This window comes from Cebus imitator, unplaced genomic scaffold (genome assembly GCF_001604975.1).
Source record: "Cebus imitator isolate Cc_AM_T3 unplaced genomic scaffold, Cebus_imitator-1.0 Scaffold251, whole genome shotgun sequence".
NCBI classification, from domain to species: Eukaryota; Metazoa; Chordata; class Mammalia; order Primates; family Cebidae; genus Cebus; species Cebus imitator.
In genome coordinates, this window is record NW_016107566.1 from 3,118,212 (window position 1) to 3,143,138 (window position 24,927).

The 24,927-nt window shown below is 35.8% G+C and overlaps 1 protein-coding gene and 1 pseudogene across 1 annotated transcript in view; both read right to left on the minus strand.

The window, feature by feature from the left end:
* MAP9 (microtubule associated protein 9) overlaps positions 1-19,856 on the minus strand; it is a 28,845-nt gene extending 8,989 nt beyond the window's left edge. The window contains exons 1-10 of the mRNA XM_017498798.1: positions 19,663-19,856; positions 18,627-18,769; positions 17,768-17,852; positions 16,284-16,601; positions 11,577-11,803; positions 8,683-8,776; positions 6,753-7,000; positions 3,807-3,877; positions 2,077-2,245; positions 1,429-1,518 (exon numbers count right to left, since the gene is read on the minus strand). Of these exons, the coding sequence (XP_017354287.1) occupies positions 1,429-1,518; positions 2,077-2,245; positions 3,807-3,877; positions 6,753-7,000; positions 8,683-8,776; positions 11,577-11,803; positions 16,284-16,601; positions 17,768-17,852; positions 18,627-18,701 (1,377 nt within the window). The 5' untranslated portion in view covers positions 18,702-18,769; positions 19,663-19,856. The remainder of the gene's footprint in view (positions 1-1,428; positions 1,519-2,076; positions 2,246-3,806; positions 3,878-6,752; positions 7,001-8,682; positions 8,777-11,576; positions 11,804-16,283; positions 16,602-17,767; positions 17,853-18,626; positions 18,770-19,662) is intronic.
* Positions 19,857-21,481: 1,625 nt separating this feature from the next.
* Positions 21,482-24,927, minus strand: part of LOC108282796 — a 5,676-nt pseudogene continuing 2,230 nt past the window's right edge.

Below are 24,927 nucleotides of genomic sequence, written 5' to 3' on the forward strand. Positions count from 1 at the left end.
AAAATGCCAACTATTATTTTTGAAATGTACTAAACAAATGATATCAAAATAAATTGTAATAGGCTAAGTGGTGCAGTAAAATTTTCATAATAAAATATTTGAGTAAAAAAAATTAGTAAAGTTAAAGGCTTATAAAGTAAGTTAGAGTAAGGCAAATTGGCCAAGTCATGCAGTAAGATACAGATCTTTGGTTTCAATCTTAATTTTGAATAGTATCAAAACATAAAGTTCTTACTAATGTATTCCAAATGTTGAAAGGATGTGCTAGAATGAAAAATAGGTTGGAGACTCTATACCAAGTTATGTTGTTTTACTTCCTTTAATCTAATCCCATAATATTCTATGTTTGCTTTATTGTTTATTACTAAATGACATAAAACCTTAATATGGGGTAACATAATTTAGAAGTCAAAGTACATCTACCTCACGGAGCTGGGAAGATCAAAGGAGAAGGGGTACGGCACTGACCAGAGCTGCATACTGCTACGAACGTGGGTAACAGACAGACAGGCAGCCCCCTGGACGGCTGCTCCCTTTGCTACTGATGAATTATCGTTCAGTTCACTTTGGAAAATTGTTTGCTTCTAAATTTATTTTAGTATTGAACAACACACTGGAATATTTTTCAGAACTTTTATTTTAGAAGATAGGAAATAACTGAGTATATTATGAGCAGGAGTTAGAGGAACAGACTCAGTACAGAAGAGACAGGAACAAAAGTTCACCTCCAGTCGATGAAAAAGGATATAAATCAAGAGCTCAGGTAGCGGTTGGACTTGAGATACTTATAAAATTCAAGAGAGAAAAGAGGAAAGAAAACTCAAGGCTAACTAATGTCTAATGATCCTTTATCTTCTTGTGTTTTTTTTTTTTTTTTGAGACACAGTCTCTGTCACCCTGGCTGGACTACAGTGGCTCAATCTCAGCTAACTGCAACCTCCTCCTCCCTCCCAAGAAGCTGGGATTACAGGTCCCCGCCACTATGCCCAGCTAATTCTTGTACTTTTAGTAGAGACAGGGTTTCACCACGTTGCGCATGCTGGTGTGAACTCCAAACCTCAAGGGATCCCGCCTGCCTTGGCCTCCCAAAGTGATGGGATTACAGGCGTGAGCCACAGTGCCTGACCTTCTTGGTTAACTTCTAAATGAAGTCAGCTTTTAAGAGTGAATTAGGTGCTCACAAACAATAAAACTTCATAATCAGCAGGAACAAAGCTATCCTATACATATACAAAATTAAAATCTGTTTTAATGTAAGACAGTTATATCAAACTAAAATGTATAAAGCAAAACAGAAATAAAACCAGAAATAAATTCTTTAATATACAAGTTATTCTGCCATTTGAAAAGTTGATTCAGAAAAGTTATATATTCAGGGATATTTTACTGAAATAAATATCCAGAACACTTTTACTTAAGTTAAAATACCTGTTCATTTTGGATCCTTAAGTTTTCACTTTCAATTCTTTTTATTCTGTGCATTTCATGTAAATACACATTTTTCTTTTCTAACCACTCCTATGAGAACAAGAGAAAGGTTATATAATATTCAAAATTTCGTAAATGAATTACAATTCTTTATATTAACATTTTTCTCTAAAATTCACATGCACAATTTTCTAAAGTGCACTATTCTACAAAAAAAAGACAAGATCTTTTTTAGAATTGTGAATAAATTAATAAAATCTTTTTTCTATGTATGCCTAACAACATCTCAGGAAAGAAAAAATTCAATAACTTTTTGTTCATAGTAATTCTTTTGTTCACATAAACTTCAAGAAGAAAAGATGAAAATGTATGTAGACTTCACAACATTTTAGCTTTTGCTATATTTCTATAAATTGCTATGGCATATTCTCTCTTTAAAAACAACAACTATGATCAGTTATGCAAAGTGTGGAAGCAAATAATTTAGTAAAATATCTATGGATTACTCATGTATTAAAAGAAAAATCTTTCTCAATAAATTTAAGTATTAAACCATTTCAGACAGGGTTACTTTATTCTTTATAAACATGGTGGGCTTATAAAAGTGATTATTATTATTCTCTTCTTAAAAATATTTTCCTCTTTTACCTGATAAACAGCTGCTCTTATGTTATCTGCTCTATCAGATTCTATGCTCTGTTTCTGTGAAGGTTTTTGGTCCAAGACTTTTAAAGTCCCTAAATAGTGAGAAGAGGGAGTTGTTGGTGGAGTTCTCCTTTTAGAACTAGATTTCTTCAGAAACTCAGAGGTCATTAATCTGAAAAGATCCAAAGTAACAAAGACAAAATATTACAATTGCATTTGGTAGAAAAGAAATCTGTTAGAATATGCATGTATAATATTTGAAAACTGGTCAGGCACAATGGCTCATACCAGTAATCCCAGCATTTTGGAAGGCCAAAGTGGGTTGGTCACTTGAGCTCAGGAGTTACAGACCAGCCTGGGCAACATGGGGAAACCCTGTCTCTACCAAAAATACAAAAAAAACTAGCCAGTGTGGTGGCGCATGCCAGTAGTCCTAGCTACTCTGGAGGCTGAGGTGCGAGAACCGCTTGAGCCCAGGAGGCAGAGGTTGCAGTGAGCAGAGATCGTGCTACTGCACTCCAGCCTGTGCAACAGAGTGAGACTCCATCTCAAAAACAACAAAAAAATGGAAAACTACATTATAATTTAACAAATTATAATGACTTTGAAAATGATGTAGGTAAAATGTACAGTCTTAGTATACAAAGAGTATGAAATTACGTTGAAGGAGACATATGTGCCCTTCAACATAATTTAAATTTTATAACTTTAAGTTTATATAGGTTAAAATGATTGTTCTTTTAAAATACTTGTAATTAGACCCTTTTTAAGAAATATGGACCCCTCCTCAAGTTACATGGAAAAAACAATAAAGTAGGTTATAACCACTCTTTTAATAGTTTCTTTCATCATTTTGTTACATGTACTATTCCAAATATAAAATTAGAAAGAATAGTACCATCTATTTAAGGGACTGGTAGGAAAAATGGCCAGCCCTCAGTTTTGGTACACAAAGTTTATTGCACCATAGCTGTAATCATTCACTTAAGTTTTGCCTGTGGCGGTTTTCCCGTTAAAACAGTAGAAATGAGTAGTTGCAATAGACTGTATTTCCTACAAAGCCTAGAATATGTACTACTGGTCATTTGCAGAAAAAGCTTGGTGGCTGTTTTATTTGATTAATGATAATTTGACTGATGATAATTTAGAGATTCAGAAGGTTTTGATGAGTGCGTATGAGTTAAGCATTCATTATCATTGGTGTGAATGAAGCTATGTCGATTATCATTTTAATAAACCTACTTAGTTCATAGATTCTGAAGACTTTCAGTAAAATTTTTCACATGTTAGATAAAAATCCTTGATAATAAATAAGTATCATTGCTGGACTTCAGCTTTATTACCATTTTGTATCTCTTATCTTAGGAAAAATAGAAGAAGGAGAAAGAAGCTCTATTCCAGAAGCAGTGTGGAGCACAGAGAACCCCTAATCACTGACATTAAGAAAGAAGAAAAATATTCCTAGGCTGATCCTGGAGACCAAATGTGTTGTATAAACATTCCAGACATTAAAACAACCAGTAACAGACTTACTTTTTATAAATTACTTTATTTCAAATAATATCATCAACCAAGGGGTTTTATCATGAAGTAAATACTCATTTCATCTTATGAAATGGAAATAAAGAGAAAATACAGTAACACCAAATGAAATTTACTTTGTGAAAGTCAAATTAAAACTAGCTTTGCTAGAATGCAAGCCCATAAATGACAAATACTGATAACTTTATTACCTGGCAGATGCACTGGATGCTCTATTATTTGTTGACTTTTTATTCTTCATATTTCTATCTTCAATTGTTTTCTATTAAACAGAAAATGCCATAGATGATTTATTCATGACAACCATCCTTGTTAGGCTTAGAAGCCAAAAACTGCCAATAAGTCAGTATTTTTTAAGCATCTACTCTGTGTCAAACACATCAGACACTGGGAACAAATCACTGAATAAAATACCCTTAAGATTAAATTTTAGACAGGGCTGACCAAAAGCAAACATATAAGCAAACATGATTCATGAAGGAGATAAAATATTGTACAGTGACAGAGAGTGACTAAAGCGGGTTTGAGGGGCTGCTTTAGAGAAGCTGATGAGAGAAGGCTGTACGGAAGGCCTGACATCAGAGCCGAGACAAATAATGAGTGCAAAGGGCCCACGTCAAAGTCTATGAAAGAAAGAAACAGCAAGTGGTAAACAAGTAAACAGCAAGCTCTGAGAAAAGACAGAGCTTGGTATCTTTGAAAAACAGAAAGAGGTGAATGGAGCTGAAGCATAGTGTGAATGGCAGGGAAAGCAGAGGAAGATGTGGTCAGAGAAGAACCATGTGAGACCACTAGGTGGCGAAGAGGAGTCTGGACTGTATTCTTGTGATGAGAAACCAACAAAAAGACTTTAATGGAGAATGGTAAGATTCCTGTTTAGAAAAGGTCACTCAGTGGAGAGTAAGAATGAAGTCAAGGGTCCAGTCAAAAGAAATATGTTACAACCTTACTGTCACATATAAATTTCCTGTTCTAATTAAACATTCTACAATACCCAGAATACCCGTTCTTCTAAGGAAGAACTTTTTAACTTTACACAGACTGATGGACGCTAATGGTAAAGTGAAAGCACAAATATAAACACATCCCTAACTGTGTTTTTTCCCTAAGGAAAGTACTAAGGATGATATACCTGGAACACGGCTTAATGAAACTTCATACATTTTAAGAAAAGCTGGTATTTTATGTTATGAAAGTATTGCTCAAACACAAATTTTCAGCTAGCACTGTTTTCTTCCCTGATAATAAGTACACAGAGCTGCTAACTAACTGCAGCTATAAGAGATAGTGACAATTTCAGGAGAAACAAGCACTGAAAATGCTATACCATAAATTTTTAACGTATAGCACTCAGGCACAATTTAGTGTAGAGACAGGTAATCCTACACATCACATATATGTTTCTTAAGGTTACAATAATGTTCCCCTCAACAACAACAAAAAACCAAATAAAACCCGTTAAAAAGAGGGCAAAAAATGTGAATAGATATTCCTGAAAAGAAGACATACAAGTGGTCAAGAAACGTGAAAAAAAATGCTCACCATCACTAATCATCAGAGACACACAAATTAAAACCAGTGAGATATCTTATACTAGTCAGAATATTCAGTTATTATTAAAAAGCTTAAAAAGTAACAAATGTTGGTGAGAACACAGAGAAAAGGGAATGCTTATATGCTCTTGGTAAGAATGTAAATTAGTACAATCTCTATGGAAAATAATATGTGAATTTCTTAAAGAAGTAAAAATAGAACTACCATTCAATCCAGCAACCCCACTATGAGTATCTGCCAAAAGGAAAATAAACCATTATATAAAAGATACCTGCTTACATGTTTATCACAGCACTAGTCACAACAACAAAGGTAAGGAATCAACCATCAACCTAAGTGTACATCAACATATGACTGGCTAAAGAAAATGTGGTGTAGACACACATACACACACACACACACAATGGAATACGATGCAGCCATACATAAAAGAAATAATGTCTTTTACAACAACTTGGATGGAACTGAAGGCTATTACCGTAAGTGAAATAAATCAGAAACAGAAAGTCAAATGCTGCCTGTTCTTACAAGTGGGAGCTAAATAATGTGTACACATGTATACAGAGTGGGGAATAATAGATATTGGAGACTAGGAAGAGTGGGATGGAGGTGAGGGATGAGAAATTACTTAATGGGTACAATGTTCACTTTAGTTTATACTAAAAGTCTGACTTTACTACTATACGATATAACCATGTAACAAAAAAGAACTTTGTACCTGTTAAATTTATATGAAATAAGAAAAGAAAAAAAACAAAGCAACTTCATCACCTCTGGAGGTTGCTAGAGCACTAATTCATTATTTTGAAAATTAGGAAATAAAGGCAAAGGATCAAGTATTAATGTTCCTGATAACCATCTATTTCAAAGAAGCATGGATGTTGATAAACATTTTTTAAGACTTTCATTAAAATTGTTAACATGTTTTAAAACAATATCCAAAAACATAACTCTAATTTAAAATGTCAGAAATTATTCCAGACAGTTATATTTTTAAAATATGAAGACCTATGGGAATATATACACTAAGGGTATGTATTTCTGAAATATTTAAAAGTATATTATGATCAAATGCCTCTAATAATTTTTAAACACTGGGTTTCATTATATTCATTGCAAACTTTCCTTAAAGTTAAATTTTATTAGATTAAGTAAGAACCATGTGAAAATACCCCTATCAAAAAATAAATTTTCCCCAGGTAATTCAGAACACAGAAGATAAAATTTCTGGCCTGGTGTGGTAGCTCACGCCTGTAATCCCAGCACTTTGGGAGGCCGAGGTAGGTGGATCACGAGGTCAGGAGTTCAAGACCAGCCTGGCCAGTATGGTGAAACTCCATCTCTACTAAAAATATAAAAAATTAGCCAGGCATGGTGGTGGGCGCCTGGATTCCCAGCTACTCTGAAGGCTAAGGCAGAGAATCGTTTGAACCTGGGAGGCAGAGGTTGCAGTGAGCTGAGTTTGCATCACTGCACGCCAGCCTGGGTGAGAGAGCGAGATTCCGTGTCAAAAAAAAAAAAATCTTAAAGTTCTATTTCAAGTTTTAAGCTATAGAATGAAAGGTATGAATTTTTATAAATACCTTTGCAGACACCGTTGAACTAGCAGGTATTAAGATACTCTGAGATTTAGATAGCAGTGGATCAACTGTTCTGTCACCATCCATATTCAGTTCAGCTTTCTCCTTTTCTTCTTCAAGGTCATCAGCAGTCACCTGACTTTCCTTGGATTTCTCAAATGCAGTAGTGACATGGTCTGCTGAAAACGAATGTTCTTCATTTTCATCTGATTTCAAGGAATTATGGTTTTCAGTGATTTCTTCATTTGGATCTATTTTGAGACAGAGTAATACCATTAAAACCCACTTCTGAATTAATAAGGTGAATACCAGGTTCATTTGCTTTCTTTTAAACTATTTATAATCTTTTTTCTTACAAAATATGAAGAAAACTGTCATATTAAACTTGCACAAGCTTTTTCAAAAGTGATTTACCAAAAAAGTCTACGTTTAATGAAGCACTTAACAAATCTAATACCTAGAAAAATAGCATATTAACAAACAGAATGAAATAACTACCCTAAAACAAAAGAAACATCAAAAGAGCTATTGACATACAAACCAAGTAAGTGAGGTGACAATATTTGTTCAACCCTAAAGCCTGAGTTTCTTAGCTAGAACAACAGGCTGCAAAAGAAGGAGCCACACCTCTCTAGGCTACTACAGCTACTAGTAGTACAATTGTTGAATGGTATAGATGCAGAAAGAACCAAGAATCAATGCAGTTTTACACAGTCTCTACTGAGTCGCATCCCACCAAGACGCAGTACTACCTCTGATACCATAAATAAAGACAATAAAGACAAGCCTATTGCTTATACTCTCAGTGCTCCAAGAAACAGGCTCAAGCTCTGGCATACAAAGACTCAGTTTTGCATTTATAGAATTGCTTCTACTATCCTGATTCTACTACATTTGGGAATGGGATCACCAACTTTCAGTTCTACGAAGATCCGCCTCCCAGCAAAATCTGAATCTTCACTGTCAAAAGTCTTAATTCTGTTGGTTTCATTATGACCAGTTTTTTTTTTTTTTAGAATTTGTTTTGAGGTAAAATGGGCTTAAAATTACATTATTATTCACATTTGGAAATTACTCATGACTCAATTTATTACTGGATTCTTTGGAGATCTTAATGTATTCAGTGAAAGGAACAAGAACTTTGGAGCCCAAGATTTAACTGTGGCTCCATCACTAACCTTGGGTATGTTTCCCCAAATCACTGTACTTCAGGTTTTCTCATCTGTAAAATGACAAAAATGATACTACCTAGTAAGCACTTAATAAATGTTCACCTCTCAGACCTAGAAATATTTATATCTTTTAGATTTCATTAAGTTACATATCGCAGCATTAAGAAAAAAATTATGTTAACTCACATATCACACTAACTGCTTACTATGGGGGTACTGCTGTAAATACTTTGCATATATTATTAATTTTTTAATTTTACACTACCCTATAACAGATTATTTTTATTTTACCCATTTTTAAAGATCAATATAAAGGGTCAGAAAGGTTAATTGCTTTGCTTATGTAATGTAATGTGTGCCAGTATTCAAACCTAGCTTAGTCTCACTTTAAAATTCCACCTAGCTCTTATATTGTCCTGCAGAATATCACAGCAACGCATACATAATGATAGTTTACCATAAGTGCTCACTCCACTTGGGGCATGAATTAGGCTAGTGGCTAAAATGCACTACATCACTTAATTTTCATAATAACCTTATGAGACAGAAAATATAATTTGGGGAAATCGAGGCACTGAGAGATTAAGTTCTGCATCCAAAATCACAGTTAGTTAACTATATGGTCTGGATTAAAACTCAAACACACAAAAACATATATTTCCCTTGTAACTATACAAAGTATTATTTCTCTTATAAACAGGATATTCTAAGTAGTACAGAGTTCACAAATAAGATAAGATATAATTATTAGACATAACCACCTTTTATGGATGCATTTCCGTCAGATCCTGGTGAAAAAGAATCTCCAAGAATTTGTTTAAGAGATGACGATGATAGACTTGTTAAGCATGAATCCTGTTTTTGCAAAAAAAAATATATTTGCCAAGTAAGTTTAGTTACCAACATTCGTGGAAACAATAGCATTATTAAAACTACAAATTCTGAAATAGTGCATAATTCTGAAATCTGCATGATTAGGCATTTTTTGCTGAAACACAAAATGTGATGAGCCATTGAAGGTGAGTATGCTTTACTTTCAAGCCTTGATGTCTTGGTCATTAAAAGGGGCCACTGGAAGAGTTATTCAAGTTCCTTACCTAACTATCACCACCTCTCTATTTGATTTCACCAATTTTCAAAACTCCTGTTACTTTAAAACCAAATTTCTTATAAATATTTAAGGCCAAGATTTGATTTTGATAACTCTTCCTACAATTATCCTTTGAAGGAAAGCATAAAGAAGACAGGTAAAATACTTTAGTTCCAAGCAAATATTACTAGTTATCCAAATGAAAGCATTTAATAAAATCAAGTAAGCAGCTACTTCCAAATATTTTAAATAGAAAAAGCACATAGATCGTATGCATTTGAGTTTTCTCAAAATTCTGATAATTATATCTGAAATGAAATAATTATATTTGTGTATCAAAGGTAAATATTTCTTCTTAGAATCGTCTAGCCTAAAGGTGATATTATATTGTAAGAAGTTCAACTTTGTTGTGCAAATATTTTAATTTTCTTTCCCCGTGATATTTTATGGGTACAAAGAAAATTATATGCCAAAAGCAACGGAGAGAAAACATTTGAGAAAATGGAAGGCTGAGACACTGGAGTCTACCCTGAAAGACAAAGCTTCACCTGACGCGATCTACAAATTGGTAGCTTTTTATCAGAAGGCATTCTGCAATCTATGCAGCTCAAGTAATAGGAGGCTACAGCCTTGGTGGGCTGACTCGAGGGGACAGAAGATAGAGTCTAGGACCACCAGATCAGCCAAAATAGCAGAAGACAGTGACCACAAAATCTGCATATGAAATTCACCAAAAACCTTTACCACCTCCATCTGTGGCATAAGGGAGAACTCAGCGGATCCTGTAAAAGCAGATTCTGTATGTATCTATATGTATTATAGATATATACAGAATATATATCTATAATATATATTTATTCTAGTCTTCTTTAATTCTTTAAAAGTCTAATACGAAGAATTAAAGGGCTCTTTAAAGAAAAGTTATAACTTTATTGTGGGGATTGTATGATACGTCGATGTAATATATACGACAACAAAAGCACAATGGATGAGAAACTATATATATATGGAACTATAAGCAAGGTTTCTATATCAAATGTGAAACAATACAATATCAATTCTAAATAGACTGTGATAATTTTTAGATGTATTTTGCAACCCACTGAGCAACTATGAAAAATATAATGCAAACAGATATAAATGGTCAATAACAATAAAAAACTAAAAAATTATACCCTCAAAAAAAGGCAAGAAAAGAATAACAGAGAAACAACAATAAAAACAATAACTTAAAAAAACAGGTAAATACTGACAGAACTAAAGAGAAGTATAGACAAACCCACAAACATAATGGGATATATTAATACCCCTAAATTGGTAACTGGTAAACAAATTAGATGAGAAGTCGATAAAGATAAGAAGATCTGAATGATATTACCAACCACGTTGACCAAACTTAAATTACAAAACATTCAACACCTGAGGAACACACCTACTTTGCAAATGCAAATGAGACTTTCATAAGATACACTAAGTCTAGGCCGTATAGCATTAATAATTTAAAAGAATCCATTTCTGTTGTTTTAAGTTAACCAGTTTGTGGTAATTTGCTACAGCAGCTACAACAAACTAGCACAATATTCAACTGACCAGATAATTTTCTCAAATATAAAGTAATGGCTTGGGCTTCACCTTCTGGTTTTCAGAACAAATTAAGAAACAGCCTGGTGGTGTCAGCTAGACGTGCATCGAATAATCGGCTGTGCCGGTAAAGTTCAACTGCAGAACAAGATTTGAATCGGTAGCCTACTGTGTTTCCTGATACTTTCGGTCTGAATAAAGGGGGTTCCCCATTTATTCATAGCACAGAGGGGCTCCTCTTGGCCCCTTCTGCCACACCTCCCAGGGAGCAGATCCTTACACACCAACACTGCCGACAACGGATGAGAAAAAGAAAGAAGCTTGGCCAGGTAGCATGCAGTTCCTTTTCCCCAATTTGCCCAAGCAGATTATGGAGAAGAAATGTTCTTCCTGTACTTTTCCCTTCTGTAATGTTCAGAAGAGAAAGTTTACTTCTCATAGTGAATAACAATGCATAGTAAACTCCCTGATGGAAATCTGTAAGGCCACATTAAATGCTATTGGAACATAACCCAAAGAACACAGAACAGTGACATGAACATTTGTTGAGTGAATCTAATCAAATAAATAAAATGACATTATTGTTCTTAGCCATAAATTACATAATTCAAAGATACATAAATTTAAAAAATTATTAAAGATAAACACTATCATATAGATCATATAGATTGAGAAAAGCAACATTTTTGACATTTTACTTTCTCTAAAACTGGTTACACTACAATCACTGGTGTGTTATAGTTTAATTAGATTCATTTCCTTCTTCCTTACTGGTATGTACAATAATGCTACATCTTACAATTCGTGCACGTTTAGACTTGGTGGAATACAGTGTATTTTTAAAAATTATTTCCTTATCAGTTGCAGAAGAAAATATGTAAAACACACACATGCACACAAATTCATTCTCTCCCTCTTTTTCATAATTAGATAAAAAAGCATAAATTCAAGAACACAATTCAACAGTTTAGCAGTAGTGCTAACCTCAGCATCAAGGTTTTCAGAGAATGCTTTTTTCTCAGCTTCTAATTGTGTGCCATTCGGCATTGGAAGGGAAGAGGGTGAAGAATGTAACTCCAATTCTTCACCGAGGGCAGTTTCTTTATCTTCTAGTCCATCTGTCTCCTCTCTGTGGCTATTCTTTTTTAACATAGTCCTTGGCCGAGGTGATGGTTTAAAGTGATCATCTGTGTCAAGGCTGTTGTTTTCCGCTGAAAAATAAAATGCTTAAAGTGTGTGTACAAAAAAGTCACCATGGCTTTATCTATCTCTCTGGGTGCCACCATACTTCCCTCCTGTGCCCATGCTCCTTAGCTCTCTGTCCTCAAGAGTCCAGATGAAACCCACAATTCATTTCTATACAGAGCTCTAGTAAGGCACAAATAAATGATAGTTAATAATCAAAGTAAAAAAAAAATAGTTGTCATAGTGAAAGTAACCGGTATACTTTAGCTTCATGAGAAGTTAACTCTTCAACATTATGAACTTTTTTTTTTTTCAGATGGAGTTTCACTCTTGTTGCCCAGGCTGGAGTGCACTGGCATGATCTCAGCTCACAGCAACTTCTGCCACCCAGGTTCAAGCAATTCTCCTGCCTCAGCCTCCCAAGTAGCTGGGACAGGCAGGCGCCACCACGCCTGGCTAATTTTGTATTTTTAGTAGAGACAGGGTTTTTCCATGTTGGCCAGGCTGGTCTCCAACTCCCAATCTCAGGTGATCCACCCGCCTCAGCCTCCCAAAGTGCTGGGATTACAGGCATGAGCCACCATGCCTGGCCTATGAACTCTTATAGTATTCAAAAAAAGGTTAAAAAAAAAAATCTTGCCTGTTTCTACCACTAAAAAATGAGGAGGTTCATCCGACAAACCTTTGAGTACCAAGCCCTGTACAAGTTACTAAATCTCATAATCAACAAAGTGGCAATGGACCTGTCCAGGGACTTTACAGGTTGATTTTTCTAAACAAAATTACAAGACAAAGGTCAGTTCTATTACAAGGACAAAGATGAAGATGTTGGCACACAAGGGACAGGAGTGCTAAATCTCACTAGAAGAAGGAATCTTTTATGAGTTAATTGTTCTGAGTCCATAAAATTTCTTTAGCAGTTATTAAAATTTCGCTATTTCCATTACTTCTAAGTTTAAAACAAGAATCTAATGCTGATATGCACTCAAGCATTTGAAAAATAATGGAAAGGTTTTCCAAGTATATATTTTTGGCCTGAATTTTACCTGCTATATATATGTACATTTCTATTGTTCTACAAATGCATTTTTCTAAACTTCAAAACTGGTCTAAGTAACATCTTCCTCCCATTTACCTATAAATGGGTTTATGACTGCTGCCAGAAGATTCCACAGCCATACCAAGTTGGTATTATAATAAATATTTCCTTGAAAATTTTAGCTACATCCTTAACTCCAGCCAAATGTTCAACCCCAAATCCAAGGGCCCTAGATTCCTCCTGCTATTGTCCCCTATATCCAAAGCATTAATATACCCCATCAATTCTACTTGCCAAATATCTCATTTATTCCACTTTCTACACCCCCACTGTCAGGTCCTTATCTGCTCTTTCCTACATTACTGCTTCCAGGATATATACAAAATGCGAATCAGATCACGTCACTCCTCTCTACAGAATTCTTCAATGGTTCCCCAGGATCCCATCCTAAAAGCTTAACTGCCTTTGAACAATATAAAAGGCTTTTATGGTTTTGTCCCTCACTGTCTTGTTTCCAGCCATTTTGTAATCTGTGTTCCTGAAATGCTGGGCTAAGAGTTGTCACGCACAGATGCCACAATCCCTCCTACCAGACCTTTACCCAAGCTGATGCCCCTGCCTAGAATATCAATTTCCTGCTTTTCCTTCTGACAAATGCTTGCATGCCTTTTGAGACTCATTTTAAGTAGAGTATTATATAATGCCTGAAAGAAGGTGCTGAGTTCATTTTTTTTATTATTGTGGTGGGAACACAACATGAGATCCATCTTCCCATTAAGTGCAAAAGACAGTACTGTTAACTACAGGCACAATGTTGTACAGCAGATCTCTAGAACTTATGCATCCTGCATGACGGATAGTTTATGTCTGCTGAGCATGTTGATAAACAAATGCTAAATATAAAATGAATAATCAGAACATTTATAGAGTGGTAAATTTATGCCAATACTGTTCTAAGCACTTCAAATATGTGAACTCATTTAATTGCCACAAACTCCTACAGGTAGACAACTGTTACCCCATTTTTAAAGATGAATAAAATGAGAACAAGGAGGTCTCATGCCCAAAGTCACAAGCTATACCAGGCTGCAGATCTCAGATTAAAGGAGAGGCATCCTGATTCCAAAGTTCATGATTTCAGTCATGTTAGTATTAAAATAAAAACATATCCTGCAAAAAATACTTTCACTTTATAGAGCAACTGTCACTTCAGTAGTGGTTGTAAGGTCTGGTTATTATACTTTTTATAAAAGATAAGCAAGGACAGAGAAAACCTTCAAGTTCTAATATTTTGATAAAGCATTACTTGCTATTCAGCAATATCTCACCACATTAAAAATACTGAGTTCCAAACTTATATATGTAATAAAAATGTCAAAGAATTTAGAGAAGGATAAACTCATGAACTATATTCCCTCTTTCAAAGATAAATCATTCATATATCAACTTATTCATTTAAACACTTAATACATTCTATATGCCAAATATTATCTTAGGAACACTAGCCTCAATTTTTACTCTTCAACATGAAGAAGATGAGAATGACTTTAATAAATTTTCTACAACAATTCCACTTCCAGAAGTACTGTCAAGTTCCCAGAAAGAAAAAACACCTATACTTTAAGAAAAATGCTCTTTTGGTAATTAATCTATACAATTACCTATTTAGGTAATTATTTTTATATTATACATGCTGAATATAACAGTGCATATAGCATTTAGAATCCTGATGCCACCTTGTGGTTAAAATACAGTATTTCCTGATTCATTTGAACTCTTTTAACCCACCACAGGCAGGTTTGTTTGTTTGAAGGTATGAAATAGGTAGATTATTGCTTTCCTAATTATCTACCATAAACTTCTAATTATATATGTCCACCTGTCTCAGACAAATTTTTAGATGCTATATGCTAGCATTTTCTCAATAACAAAGTTTAATTATGTTCCACTTCTCTCCAGCTTTGATTTCACTCACTCTACTTGGAAGGTATATTTTAACAAGTTAATTCTGTTTAATTATGCCTCCTGTTTGCATTTAGTAGTTTTTTTTTTTTTAATAGATTATGAGATGCACTTCAACAAAGTCTCACAACAATTTTGCAGGAATAGAAAGAGGGCTTTTTTAGCTTCCTCATCATGAAGATAGTGAAGCTTAACTTATTTGCTGAAGTCATATATAACTAACACACAGTGGCTTTTTTCCCCCGTGTCCTGGACATTATTCTAGTGTTCTTTGGTCTGCTTAGATCCTTTGCTCATTTCAAAGTTAATGGGATTGTGGGGTCAAGAAGAAAGGAGCAGATCCCTAATATATGCCTGAAATAAAATTTTGTCTGATGTTACCACTAGTATCCAATAAGCAAAGTATGAAATATTTACCAGCACTGTATTTACTGATGAGATTGGAAGGAGACTTTTATGAAGGTTAACATCAATTAATAATTCCTTTATAGGCCGGGCGCGGTGGCTCACGCCTGTAATCCCAGCACTTTGGGAGGCCGAGGTGGGTGGATCATGAAGTCAAGAGATCGAGACCATCCTGGTCAACATGGTGAAACCCCGTCTCTACTAAAAATACAAAAAATCAGCTGGGCCTGGTGGCGCGTGCCTGTAATCCAAGCTACTCAGGAGGCTGAGGCAGGAGAATTGCCTGAACCCAGGAGGCGGAGGTTGCGGTGAGCCGAGATCGCGCCATTGCACTCCAGCCTGGGTAACAAGAGCGAAACTCCGACTCAAAAATAATAATAATAATAATAATAATAATTCCTTTATAAAATAGAAAGAAGACTTGAAAAACACAAAACCCTTAAACTTGCATGTACAAGTTCATGAATGGTAGCCCAGGGCATGAGAGGGCTTGGTCTCTGTTTCATTCTATTTTTGTATCTTTATGCTTAAAGTTCAGTAGAATTGTGGAAAATCTACTGTAATCTCAGATCACACCAGAACTTTCCTTTGGAAAACTGAATCTTAGTAGATTTTCATACATACAGAGACCAAATGGAGATTCTCTCAAGGAGCACCTGGAAGCTTCAACTAAGAGCAGCAGCAACAACATAACTCATCCTTCAAATATACAAATGTCAAGAAAATTTTCTGGTGCCATGTTGGTATAGCAATGACTGTTTTAAGGATTAGTCTCAATATTGCTGTAACTCTAATCTCTGGAGTGTGAGAGGGATTAGACAGGATTCCATTCCAGTTCCATGCCTGCAAACAAAACTGAAATTCACAGGTCTGGGCATGGGGAGGGCTACAGCGATGGGTGTCATGGATGACTAAAGGTGCTCTGGCTTTCTATCGGGCAACAGCCTAGATGCGAGACAAAATACAATAGGTGTGTAAAACTGAAGTTAAACTGTCTTTTTTTCTTAAATATATACTAGCTACCATATAAAAAGTTTTGGGACTGATTATTTTAAAATAAACTTTCAAGAAATGTAATTACAGTAATCCTAACAAATTACCTGAAGATGTGCTTTTAATTGAACGAACTCTGGGTTTAGGTTTCATTTTTATTTTGTCTTTTTCAAATTCCTCGTCCTTATTTTGAGATTCAGAGGACTTTACAACAATGTCTTCACACCCTTCAGGTGCTGTCTCCTCATCATTTTTGATGGCATATACTAGCTCATCTTTGGTTATGTTACTGTTTGGTTTCTTGGTTTTCAAAAAAGATAGTTTTGAAGGATTCTTTTCTTCATCATCTGATATATGAAAGTCATTCATTTTTTTATTAACTGAATTTTCATCTGCTGAAGTGTCGGAAAAATCACCTAAGGAAACTGAAAAAGTGAAAAGAGAAAATGTTTTCAACAGTATTTTTTTTTAAACTGTCAATGTTATATTAACTTAATCAAAAAGATTACCTTAAAAACTACAAACAAAATTACAACAATGAATAGGCACAAATATATTTTATAAATAGACTTGCAGCTCTAAAAACACACCTAACTCAGGCATGTTTCATTGACATTTATGAAATAGTTCCAATTTCATTAATTTATTCAAAATGTATTTATTGTGTGTCTATAGGGCAGTAAACACTATGTTTGCTCTAGAAAAATTCATCAAAAGGTCCCTAACAATCACCCATGTAGCATTTAATTTCGATTTTGGACTGTAAAACTTTTATTTGCAAATTACTTCATCATATGAAATCAAGAACATTTGTAAATGAAGAATTTAATTAGTAATTACTATTTTTTTCCCTTAAAAATTTTGGAACTACAATTTCATCCACAACAGAATATTAGCTTTACTGAGAATCATAAGGAATGCTAAGCTAACTATACAGCAGTGATTTAACTGTGGTTATGATGGGTTTCACAGAAATCATTAACGATTATTCACCAAATTTTAAAGAATAAAACATGAAGTTTAGAATTCCGTATGCTTACAACTGAAACTAAAATGTTAATATTTTTACATGGCTAAGAGAAACCAAATTAAATTATAACAGTAGTGATATATGAAACACGTAGAGTCTGTGGTTTTTAAAATTGACCCATTATCATAGCCAAAAAAAATCCGATTTATAGCAAGCATTATAAAGTACTTCCAATGTGCGGCAAAGTTTAGTTCTGCGGGACCTAGTTGCTAACTAGCTGTAGCACCTCCTAGGCTTCATCTTACAGATGAATCTGTCTTCTCCAACGTGGTTTACCACTGGCAGCCCTCCTTTTGCTGCAAACCTGGCATCAATTAATTTATATTTTCATATACACTTTCAAAAAAAAAAAAAAAACCACAACAAGAAAAATCATACAACTTCTTAAAAATTAACAGTGGCTTTCTACTAATTAAAAAGTTGAAAATCTAAAACTAGTGGATGCCTGGGTATTATTTTAACATAAGTGATTTGGGAGAGTGGGTTGCAGGGGGTGGCTAAATACAAAACTAAGGAAGCAAAAAGAAGAAAAGCGGTTCATTTTTCCATACTGCCACATACCAATCTCATCACTGTCAAAGTCATCTGAGTATTCAGAACTCCTTTGTCTGGCTGAGCGAGCTGTAATTGCTCTTATTAGCTCATCCTGAAATGAGATATTGAAATCAATTTCCAGCCAAACATGGAGGTATCATATTTACAAGTAATTCTTTAAACAAACAATGCTTGATTAATAACTGCTTTCAAACTTAGGATTCATTCATCTAACAAATATTCACTGCAAGCTCACTTTATGTCATGTACCCACTTTATGCCTCAAACTCAATGCAGAGCAACACAGACAAGCGCTCTTCCTCATGGAGCTTGCAGTTAAACTAGAGGAGACAGATATTATCAAATAAATTAATTGCAGGTTGTGATTAGAGCTGGAGGGTAACAAACAAGAAGGGGCTCAATTTAGATTAGAATTTATCAAAAAAAAAAAAAAAACCCGACCATTTGAAAGAAATTGGTATTTTTAAGAGCTCTTGTCTCAGCGTATTTCAGAAATGGATGCAATCAATATTGCAAACTCAGAGGCTGAGTTCAAAATTGTAGTGACTCAACAGAAAAAATTTAAGCATTATGTTACAAAAGAAAAAAAAAAGTTTTTATATAAAAATGGCAATTTAAGGTTGCTATCCAACTTAACTTACTAGGAACCTAGTATTGAGGCTACTTTGGTGATCTTAAAACCATATAGGGGAGTTTATAATAATGGATGAAGCACAAACATGATCATGTGCAAAACCTCAAAAGAAATGAAAGATTTACCCCTGCTTTGTATAGGACTCTTCCTAGAATCACCAATTTCTATACATCTAATACAGTGTTTATACTGTGAAATGACTCAAAATAAAAATATTTTGAAATACTTTACCTGGAAAGTAGTTCTTTTGGTAACTTTCGGACTCTTTGTATATGCCAAAGTGGTGCTAAAAACTTCATCAGACATACTGTATTTTTATCTCTTTACCTTTATAAAATAGCTAATGGTTAGAATAATTCAACTTCTGATAGTGGCTGAAATATTAAAAAAAAAATCAGATTTTGCATGCTTGTAGATGTAAAAATTTATTTTACTACATTTGATTCTACTCTTTCCCTGAAAGTCAAACCAACTAAGAAAAGCATCTCATATGAACATTAGGCTACATCTTCACTTAAAAATGTAAAAGGAGTTCTGGTAAAGAAGTATCAAATTCTCACAACAAGCTTGTTAAAAAAAAAAATCAAATGAAAATTATCCTAAAATAGTTTAGTAACTACTTAAAAACTCAGCAAATAAATAATTACAAGTTAATACTACAAAACGCTCTCAATTAAAACAGAGCACCTTTTCACCTCTCTTCTAAAGTATAACATTGCCTTCAAAATAAATCATGCTTTATTTAAAAGGCCATCAAAAGGATAGTCGGCATAAAATTATGATCACCACCACCAAAAAAATGTATTCATATATTTGCATATAGCGCTATTCAAAGAAAAAGATCGTCATGCTGACCCGCGAACAGCCAGCGATATTTATTGCAAGCCACTTTTTCCTCTCACAAAAGTGTTGAGAGAGCCAGGTAAAACAAAAAGACGAAGGTTTCGCGATGAGCCGCATTTAAAATCGCGGTTTCCCGAGCTCGGAACAGAGGCCTGGCAGGGCCGCCAGGAGCGGTGCGCGCCCGGGTTCAGTTCCCGGCCAGGCCAGGTGGCGTCCGGGTGGCGTCCGTGTGCCCGCCCGCTCCCCACCGCGCAGTAGGTTGAACGCCCAGCTAACGCCAGGCCGGTGCACGCCCAAGTGTGGTCTCTGTCCGGATCCCTAGTGGCCTCCAGGTCCTGCTTTCGGTTCCCAGCCCCCGACGCCCGCGGCGAGTTCCCCGCGACCCTGAGAACCAAGAGCCTGGCCTCGGGTAGGAGCTGCTCACCTTGGCCTGCCTGGGCCTGGCAGCGCCGGCAGAGCAGGTCCTGGACCAATCGAGGAGGAGGGACTAATAACAGAGGCGGAGGGAGGTTGCTAGGAAACAGCGTCTCCGGGAGGAAGTGACTTCCCGTCTCTCTGGTACCCAACACCGCTCTTGGCCCAACGTGTCGCTGGGGCAACCAATCAGACGAAGGAAGTGACATCACCTTCCTGGGTCCTGGGAGAGGGGTGCATTATTGGCCGCTTGTGCGCACGTGCTGTTGCCTAGGAGACAGGACCCGCCCAACTCCCACTCAGATAGCCTCACCCTCGCCAGTAAGAGTAAGGGTCATTATCTGCACATGCTGCAGATAAAGCACGTTTGCTGTTTGCCACAGTTAGGACGTGAAGTTCTGAGAATCGAGGTACAGTGTCAGTGGATGAGACAGAATAGTGCGGTAGTGACGTTTGCAGAATCCTGTTTCAGACTGCACGTTTGAATCCTACTGCCCCTTTCCTACACACGTGATTGTCCAAGTTAAGGTCTTTATGACTCAGTTTCCTCATCTGGGGAAAAAAAAGTGTACTAATAATAACCACCTGAAAGGTTGCTGTAAAATTGAATGAAATAATGCAAGTGGAACACTTGGAAGAGTACCTGGAATTGCATTCGGTATTAGATACGCTCTTTATGCAACTAAGCCGCAAAGGTCTTGGAGAGAAGTCAACGCCTGTGGACACAACTGAAAGCGCATTTGACGTTAACTTTCATGTAAAATTTCCCCCTTTATATACTTAGCGAGTAATCTTTTTCGAATCAAACCAGACAACACGCAAAATGATCCACTAAGCTAAAAGTCCATGTGCTACTCAAGCGAGCGAAGTAAGCATCATTTAATTAGCATAGATAATTCTTAAGTAAAAACCAAAAATATTTATTGAAAATCTTTAAAATAACATGAATTTTTACTATTTTTAATTTTTAAAAAGCTTAATCCTATTTGAATTGTCTGACTGAATACATTGACTAATAATTAAACTAGTACCTGATATTTTTTCCACATCTCTAAAATATGCTAATATTTCACTTATTCAATTTTGTCTAAACAAGTCACGCTGAGACATAAACTTAATAAATCAATGTATTGAAAAACTAAATGTGCATAACAAGAAATACGACATTTAGTAAAATACAATGCTGTATTAGTCAGGGTTCTCTAGAGTGACAGAACTAATCGGATATATATGTATATAAAGGGGATGGGCTAATAACGGAGGTGAAGGGCGGTTGCCAGGAAACAGTGTCTCCCGGAGGAAGTGACTTCCCCAGCTCCAGTCTCTCCCATACCCAACACCGCTCTTTGGCCCAACGTGTCACTGGATATATAGCACTGTATATACAGTATATATATAATTACATAATATATAAATATATATTCACTCACAAGTATTAACTCACAAGGTTCCCACAATAGGCCATCTGCAAGCTGAGGAACAAGGAAACCAGTCCGAGTTCCAAAGCTAAAGAACTTGCAGTCTGATGTTTGAGGGCAGGAAGCACCCAGCACGGGAGAAAGATGTAGGCTGGGAGTCTAAGCCAGTCTCCTCTTTTTACATTCTTCTGCCTGCTTTTATTCTGGCTGTGCTGGCAGCTGATTAGATGGTGCCCTCAGATTGAGGGTAGGTCTGCCTTTCCAAGCCCACTGACTCAATGTTAATCTCCTTTGGCAACACCCTCACAGACACACCCAGGAGCAGTACTTCGTATCCTTCAATTCAATCAAGTTGACAGTATTAACTATCACACCTTCTTCACACCAAGAGCTTTTGTTCTTCCCCACAACTTATCTGCAGGCACTGTCAGGGGAATTAAGAATTTCATAGTAGAATACGCAAAAAATGAGAGCAAGTTTCTTTTTTGTTTTTCTTTTTTTTGAGACGGGGTTTCACCATGTTGGCCAGGATGGTCTCGATCTCTTGACCTCATGATCCTTCTGCCTCAGCCTCCCAAAGTGCTGGGATTACAGGTGTAAGGCACCGCGCCCGACCAAGAGCAAGATCTAAGCGAATGGGAAGCGTTGGTGGAAGTTCTGTCATTGCAATATCACTAGCAATTTTATAATCCACTAGGCTATTCCCCTCAGCCTCCTTCCTGTCATTTCCTGTGGCAAATTCTGCCAGATACCTGTGGTAGTCCCCTTTCCTAAAGCAAAATCCAAAAAAAAAAAAAAAAAAAAAAAGCAAAATCCAAAAAAAAAAAAAAAAAGTTTAAATGAGGAACAATGATTTTTAAAGGAAAATAAGCTGATTGTTTTATGTTATATAAAATGTGACAAAAATATATGTAACAATTAAAAGGTGTGCTTCAGTAATTTTAAACACTCTCAGGAATGGTTGGCTTTGTTTCAATTTTTTCCTTAGAAATTTCATATTACTAAATGTAAGTAAAAACCACAGAGAAATTAACTGAGGAGCCTTTAAAACTCCACAAAATTATCGCTTGTTAGACTACAATTAACAAGCCAGTGGTTCCAAGGAAAGGCACAACAGTGTATTAATCATGAAACAAAAATTATATATAAAACATTAAGATAGCACTGTGAAATGTATGGTCATTGGGGGAGGGAAATGGGATGGGTCCCATGAAAGCAAAAGAATATAAATAAGTAAAGCAAAAGCTAATACATTTTTATAATAGCCTGACCATCTTCTTATTCTAACATTAACGATCTTTCTAACATTAAACAATTATTCTTAAATAAAAGTTGAAACCTACCTAGAAAAGAGTCAGGATACTAAAAAGGCCAACTTTTAATCTTACATTTTCCATTCTAGCATAGAACCTACATTTTATAATAGAAAACTCTGGATTTGCCAATGTTAGCTGCTGGAATGGGGTATTTTTCCAGTGTACATCAAGAATGTCACAACAAATTAGCCCAGTCTCAACCTGAGAAAACAAAAACAAATTTTCAAAAAAATCAGATTGTTGAAGTCTAGAAATTCTATAAATTATTAGACATTCTATGTACTCTGGTTTTGAGGAAGAGAGCTTAGTATTAAACAGAATTCACATCCTCCAAACTCTCTTCTTCCCTCTTGACATGAAAAGAGATGAAAGATGCCTCTATGTTATAAAAAGTATCTTTTCCTTAATGAATGCTATTAAGTGCTACACACACACACACACACACACACACACCCTCACAGTCCAGCTACAGAATTCCCAATGGCTAACACTGAACATTGATGCTTCTTTGCTCCTTGGTAAATGCTGGGCAATTACATGAATTAACTTATTTCACAAGGTAGCAACTATTGTGTCCATTTACATGAGCAAACAGAAGCTAAGGCATTTCCCCAAAGATCATCAACTTAAAAGAACTTAATAAACAAAGCTAGGATTGGAACCCAGACAGGTTGCAAGAGGCAGAATCAAAATTCAAACCTAGGCAGTTTGCCTTCAGTCCTCACATTCCTAACAATGTTCAACAGGCAATTCCTTTAGTGGTAGAGATCTATAACTAGTTAAGACACCAAAAACCTATGGACCAAAGTAACTATTGCCACTCACCTCTGTCCATGTATGATGCTGAAAATGTACACCACCTCTACACACACATGCCCAGGATAGAAAATGCTCCCTATTTTTCTATTAACTCATGGCACTACTGTTGAACTTTTCCAGGTTCCTCTCATGCTCCTGGAACCTCCTTTCCACCATAACACATTCTCTCACTTTTTCTTCTATAATCGCATCCTTATCTTAGCTAAGCAAAACTGTTTTCTGAATAAACTACCTCCCCGAGGGCTTTTCAAATAGAGACTGCTTTAGGAGAAGGAAGATTTCTAAGTTCTCCTAGGTCCACACATACTCAATAACTGCCCACTTCTTACTCCAAACCCTTCCTCCTCACAAGCCAATATTCTACGTTCTATTTCTCTGTTTCCGTCATCAATAGATCTCTAGGCCCTTCTCCCACATTCACTGAGTATCCACAGCCAACCTATTCAATACCTGAGATCACACCAAGGTATGGTGTGGTCATGTTCTATTCAACAGAGTTCTTTGCTCTCTATTCCAAGACTTTCACTTGTCCATACCCCTAGTTGTGCTGCTCTATACTAGAAGACTTAAACACCCTACTCCAAAAGGTCCATGGCTTTCTTTTGTAGTTCCTCTTCTCTTGCTATTCCTATTTAGAAATTCATCCAGACATCCAGGCTCTTTTTTTTTTAACCCAACCCTTCTCTCCTTCTTTCCTTCCTTCTTTCTTTCTTTATTTTTCTTTCTTTCTTTTTCTCTTTCTTTCTTTCTTTTTTTTCTCTCTCTCTCTTTCTTTCTCTTTCTTTCTTTCTTTCTTTCTTTCTTTCTTTCTTTCTTTCTTTCTTTCTTTCTTTCTTTCTTTCTTTCTCCTTCCTTCCTTCCTTCTTCTTTCTCTCTNTCCTTCCTTCCTTCCTTCTTCTTTCTCTCTTTCTCTCTTCTTTCTTTCTCTTTCTTATGCATGTGTCTCATCTAAGACCTCCAGACTCTTGAGCTTTTCCCATCTTTCCCCGATTTATCAGTTGCTGTCTTTGCTTCCTGCTTCTCTTTCCTAGCTAGCCCAAATCCCACAGTGTAGCTCATGGATTTCTTTCTTCTACACTTTCAACTTTCTCACTTCCTCATTCCTCTGGGACACAAAACTTGTCCATTGATCATCCAAATTCTTTGACCCAGCATATTTCAAAGTAGTAGTAGCAACAATTCCAGCTTACAACTTTATTTTTAGAGACAGGGTCTCATTTTGTTTTTCCTGCTACTGGCTCAAGTGATCCTCCTGCCTCCATCTCCCCAAGTGCTGAGCCACCTTTCCCAGCCCCAGCTCACAACTTCCTGTGTGACCTCAGGTATGTTACTTAAACACTCAAAACCCCAGTTTGTGCATTCATAGGTTGGGATAATACCTACCCCTTCCAGTGCCAGTGTATTTATGACACTTTGCATAAATATATAGAATAAAATTATTTCCCCACTCAGGACAGTGCCCAGTACAGCTAGTGCTTGACTTACGACCATGATCGGTTCCGACAGACCAGTCGTAACATGATTTGGCTGTAAGTTGAGTAGGCTATATGTACAGTACTGTGAAATGATGTTATAAAAATCTTTAAGTCATATTTTATCATAATTTTCTTTCATTATTGTAATATATCATAATTTTCTTTGTTCATTTTATGCCATTTGTATCATCTCTGCACCATTTTGTTTCTTATTTTTACATTCGTCAGGTTTAAGTAAAACACTGCA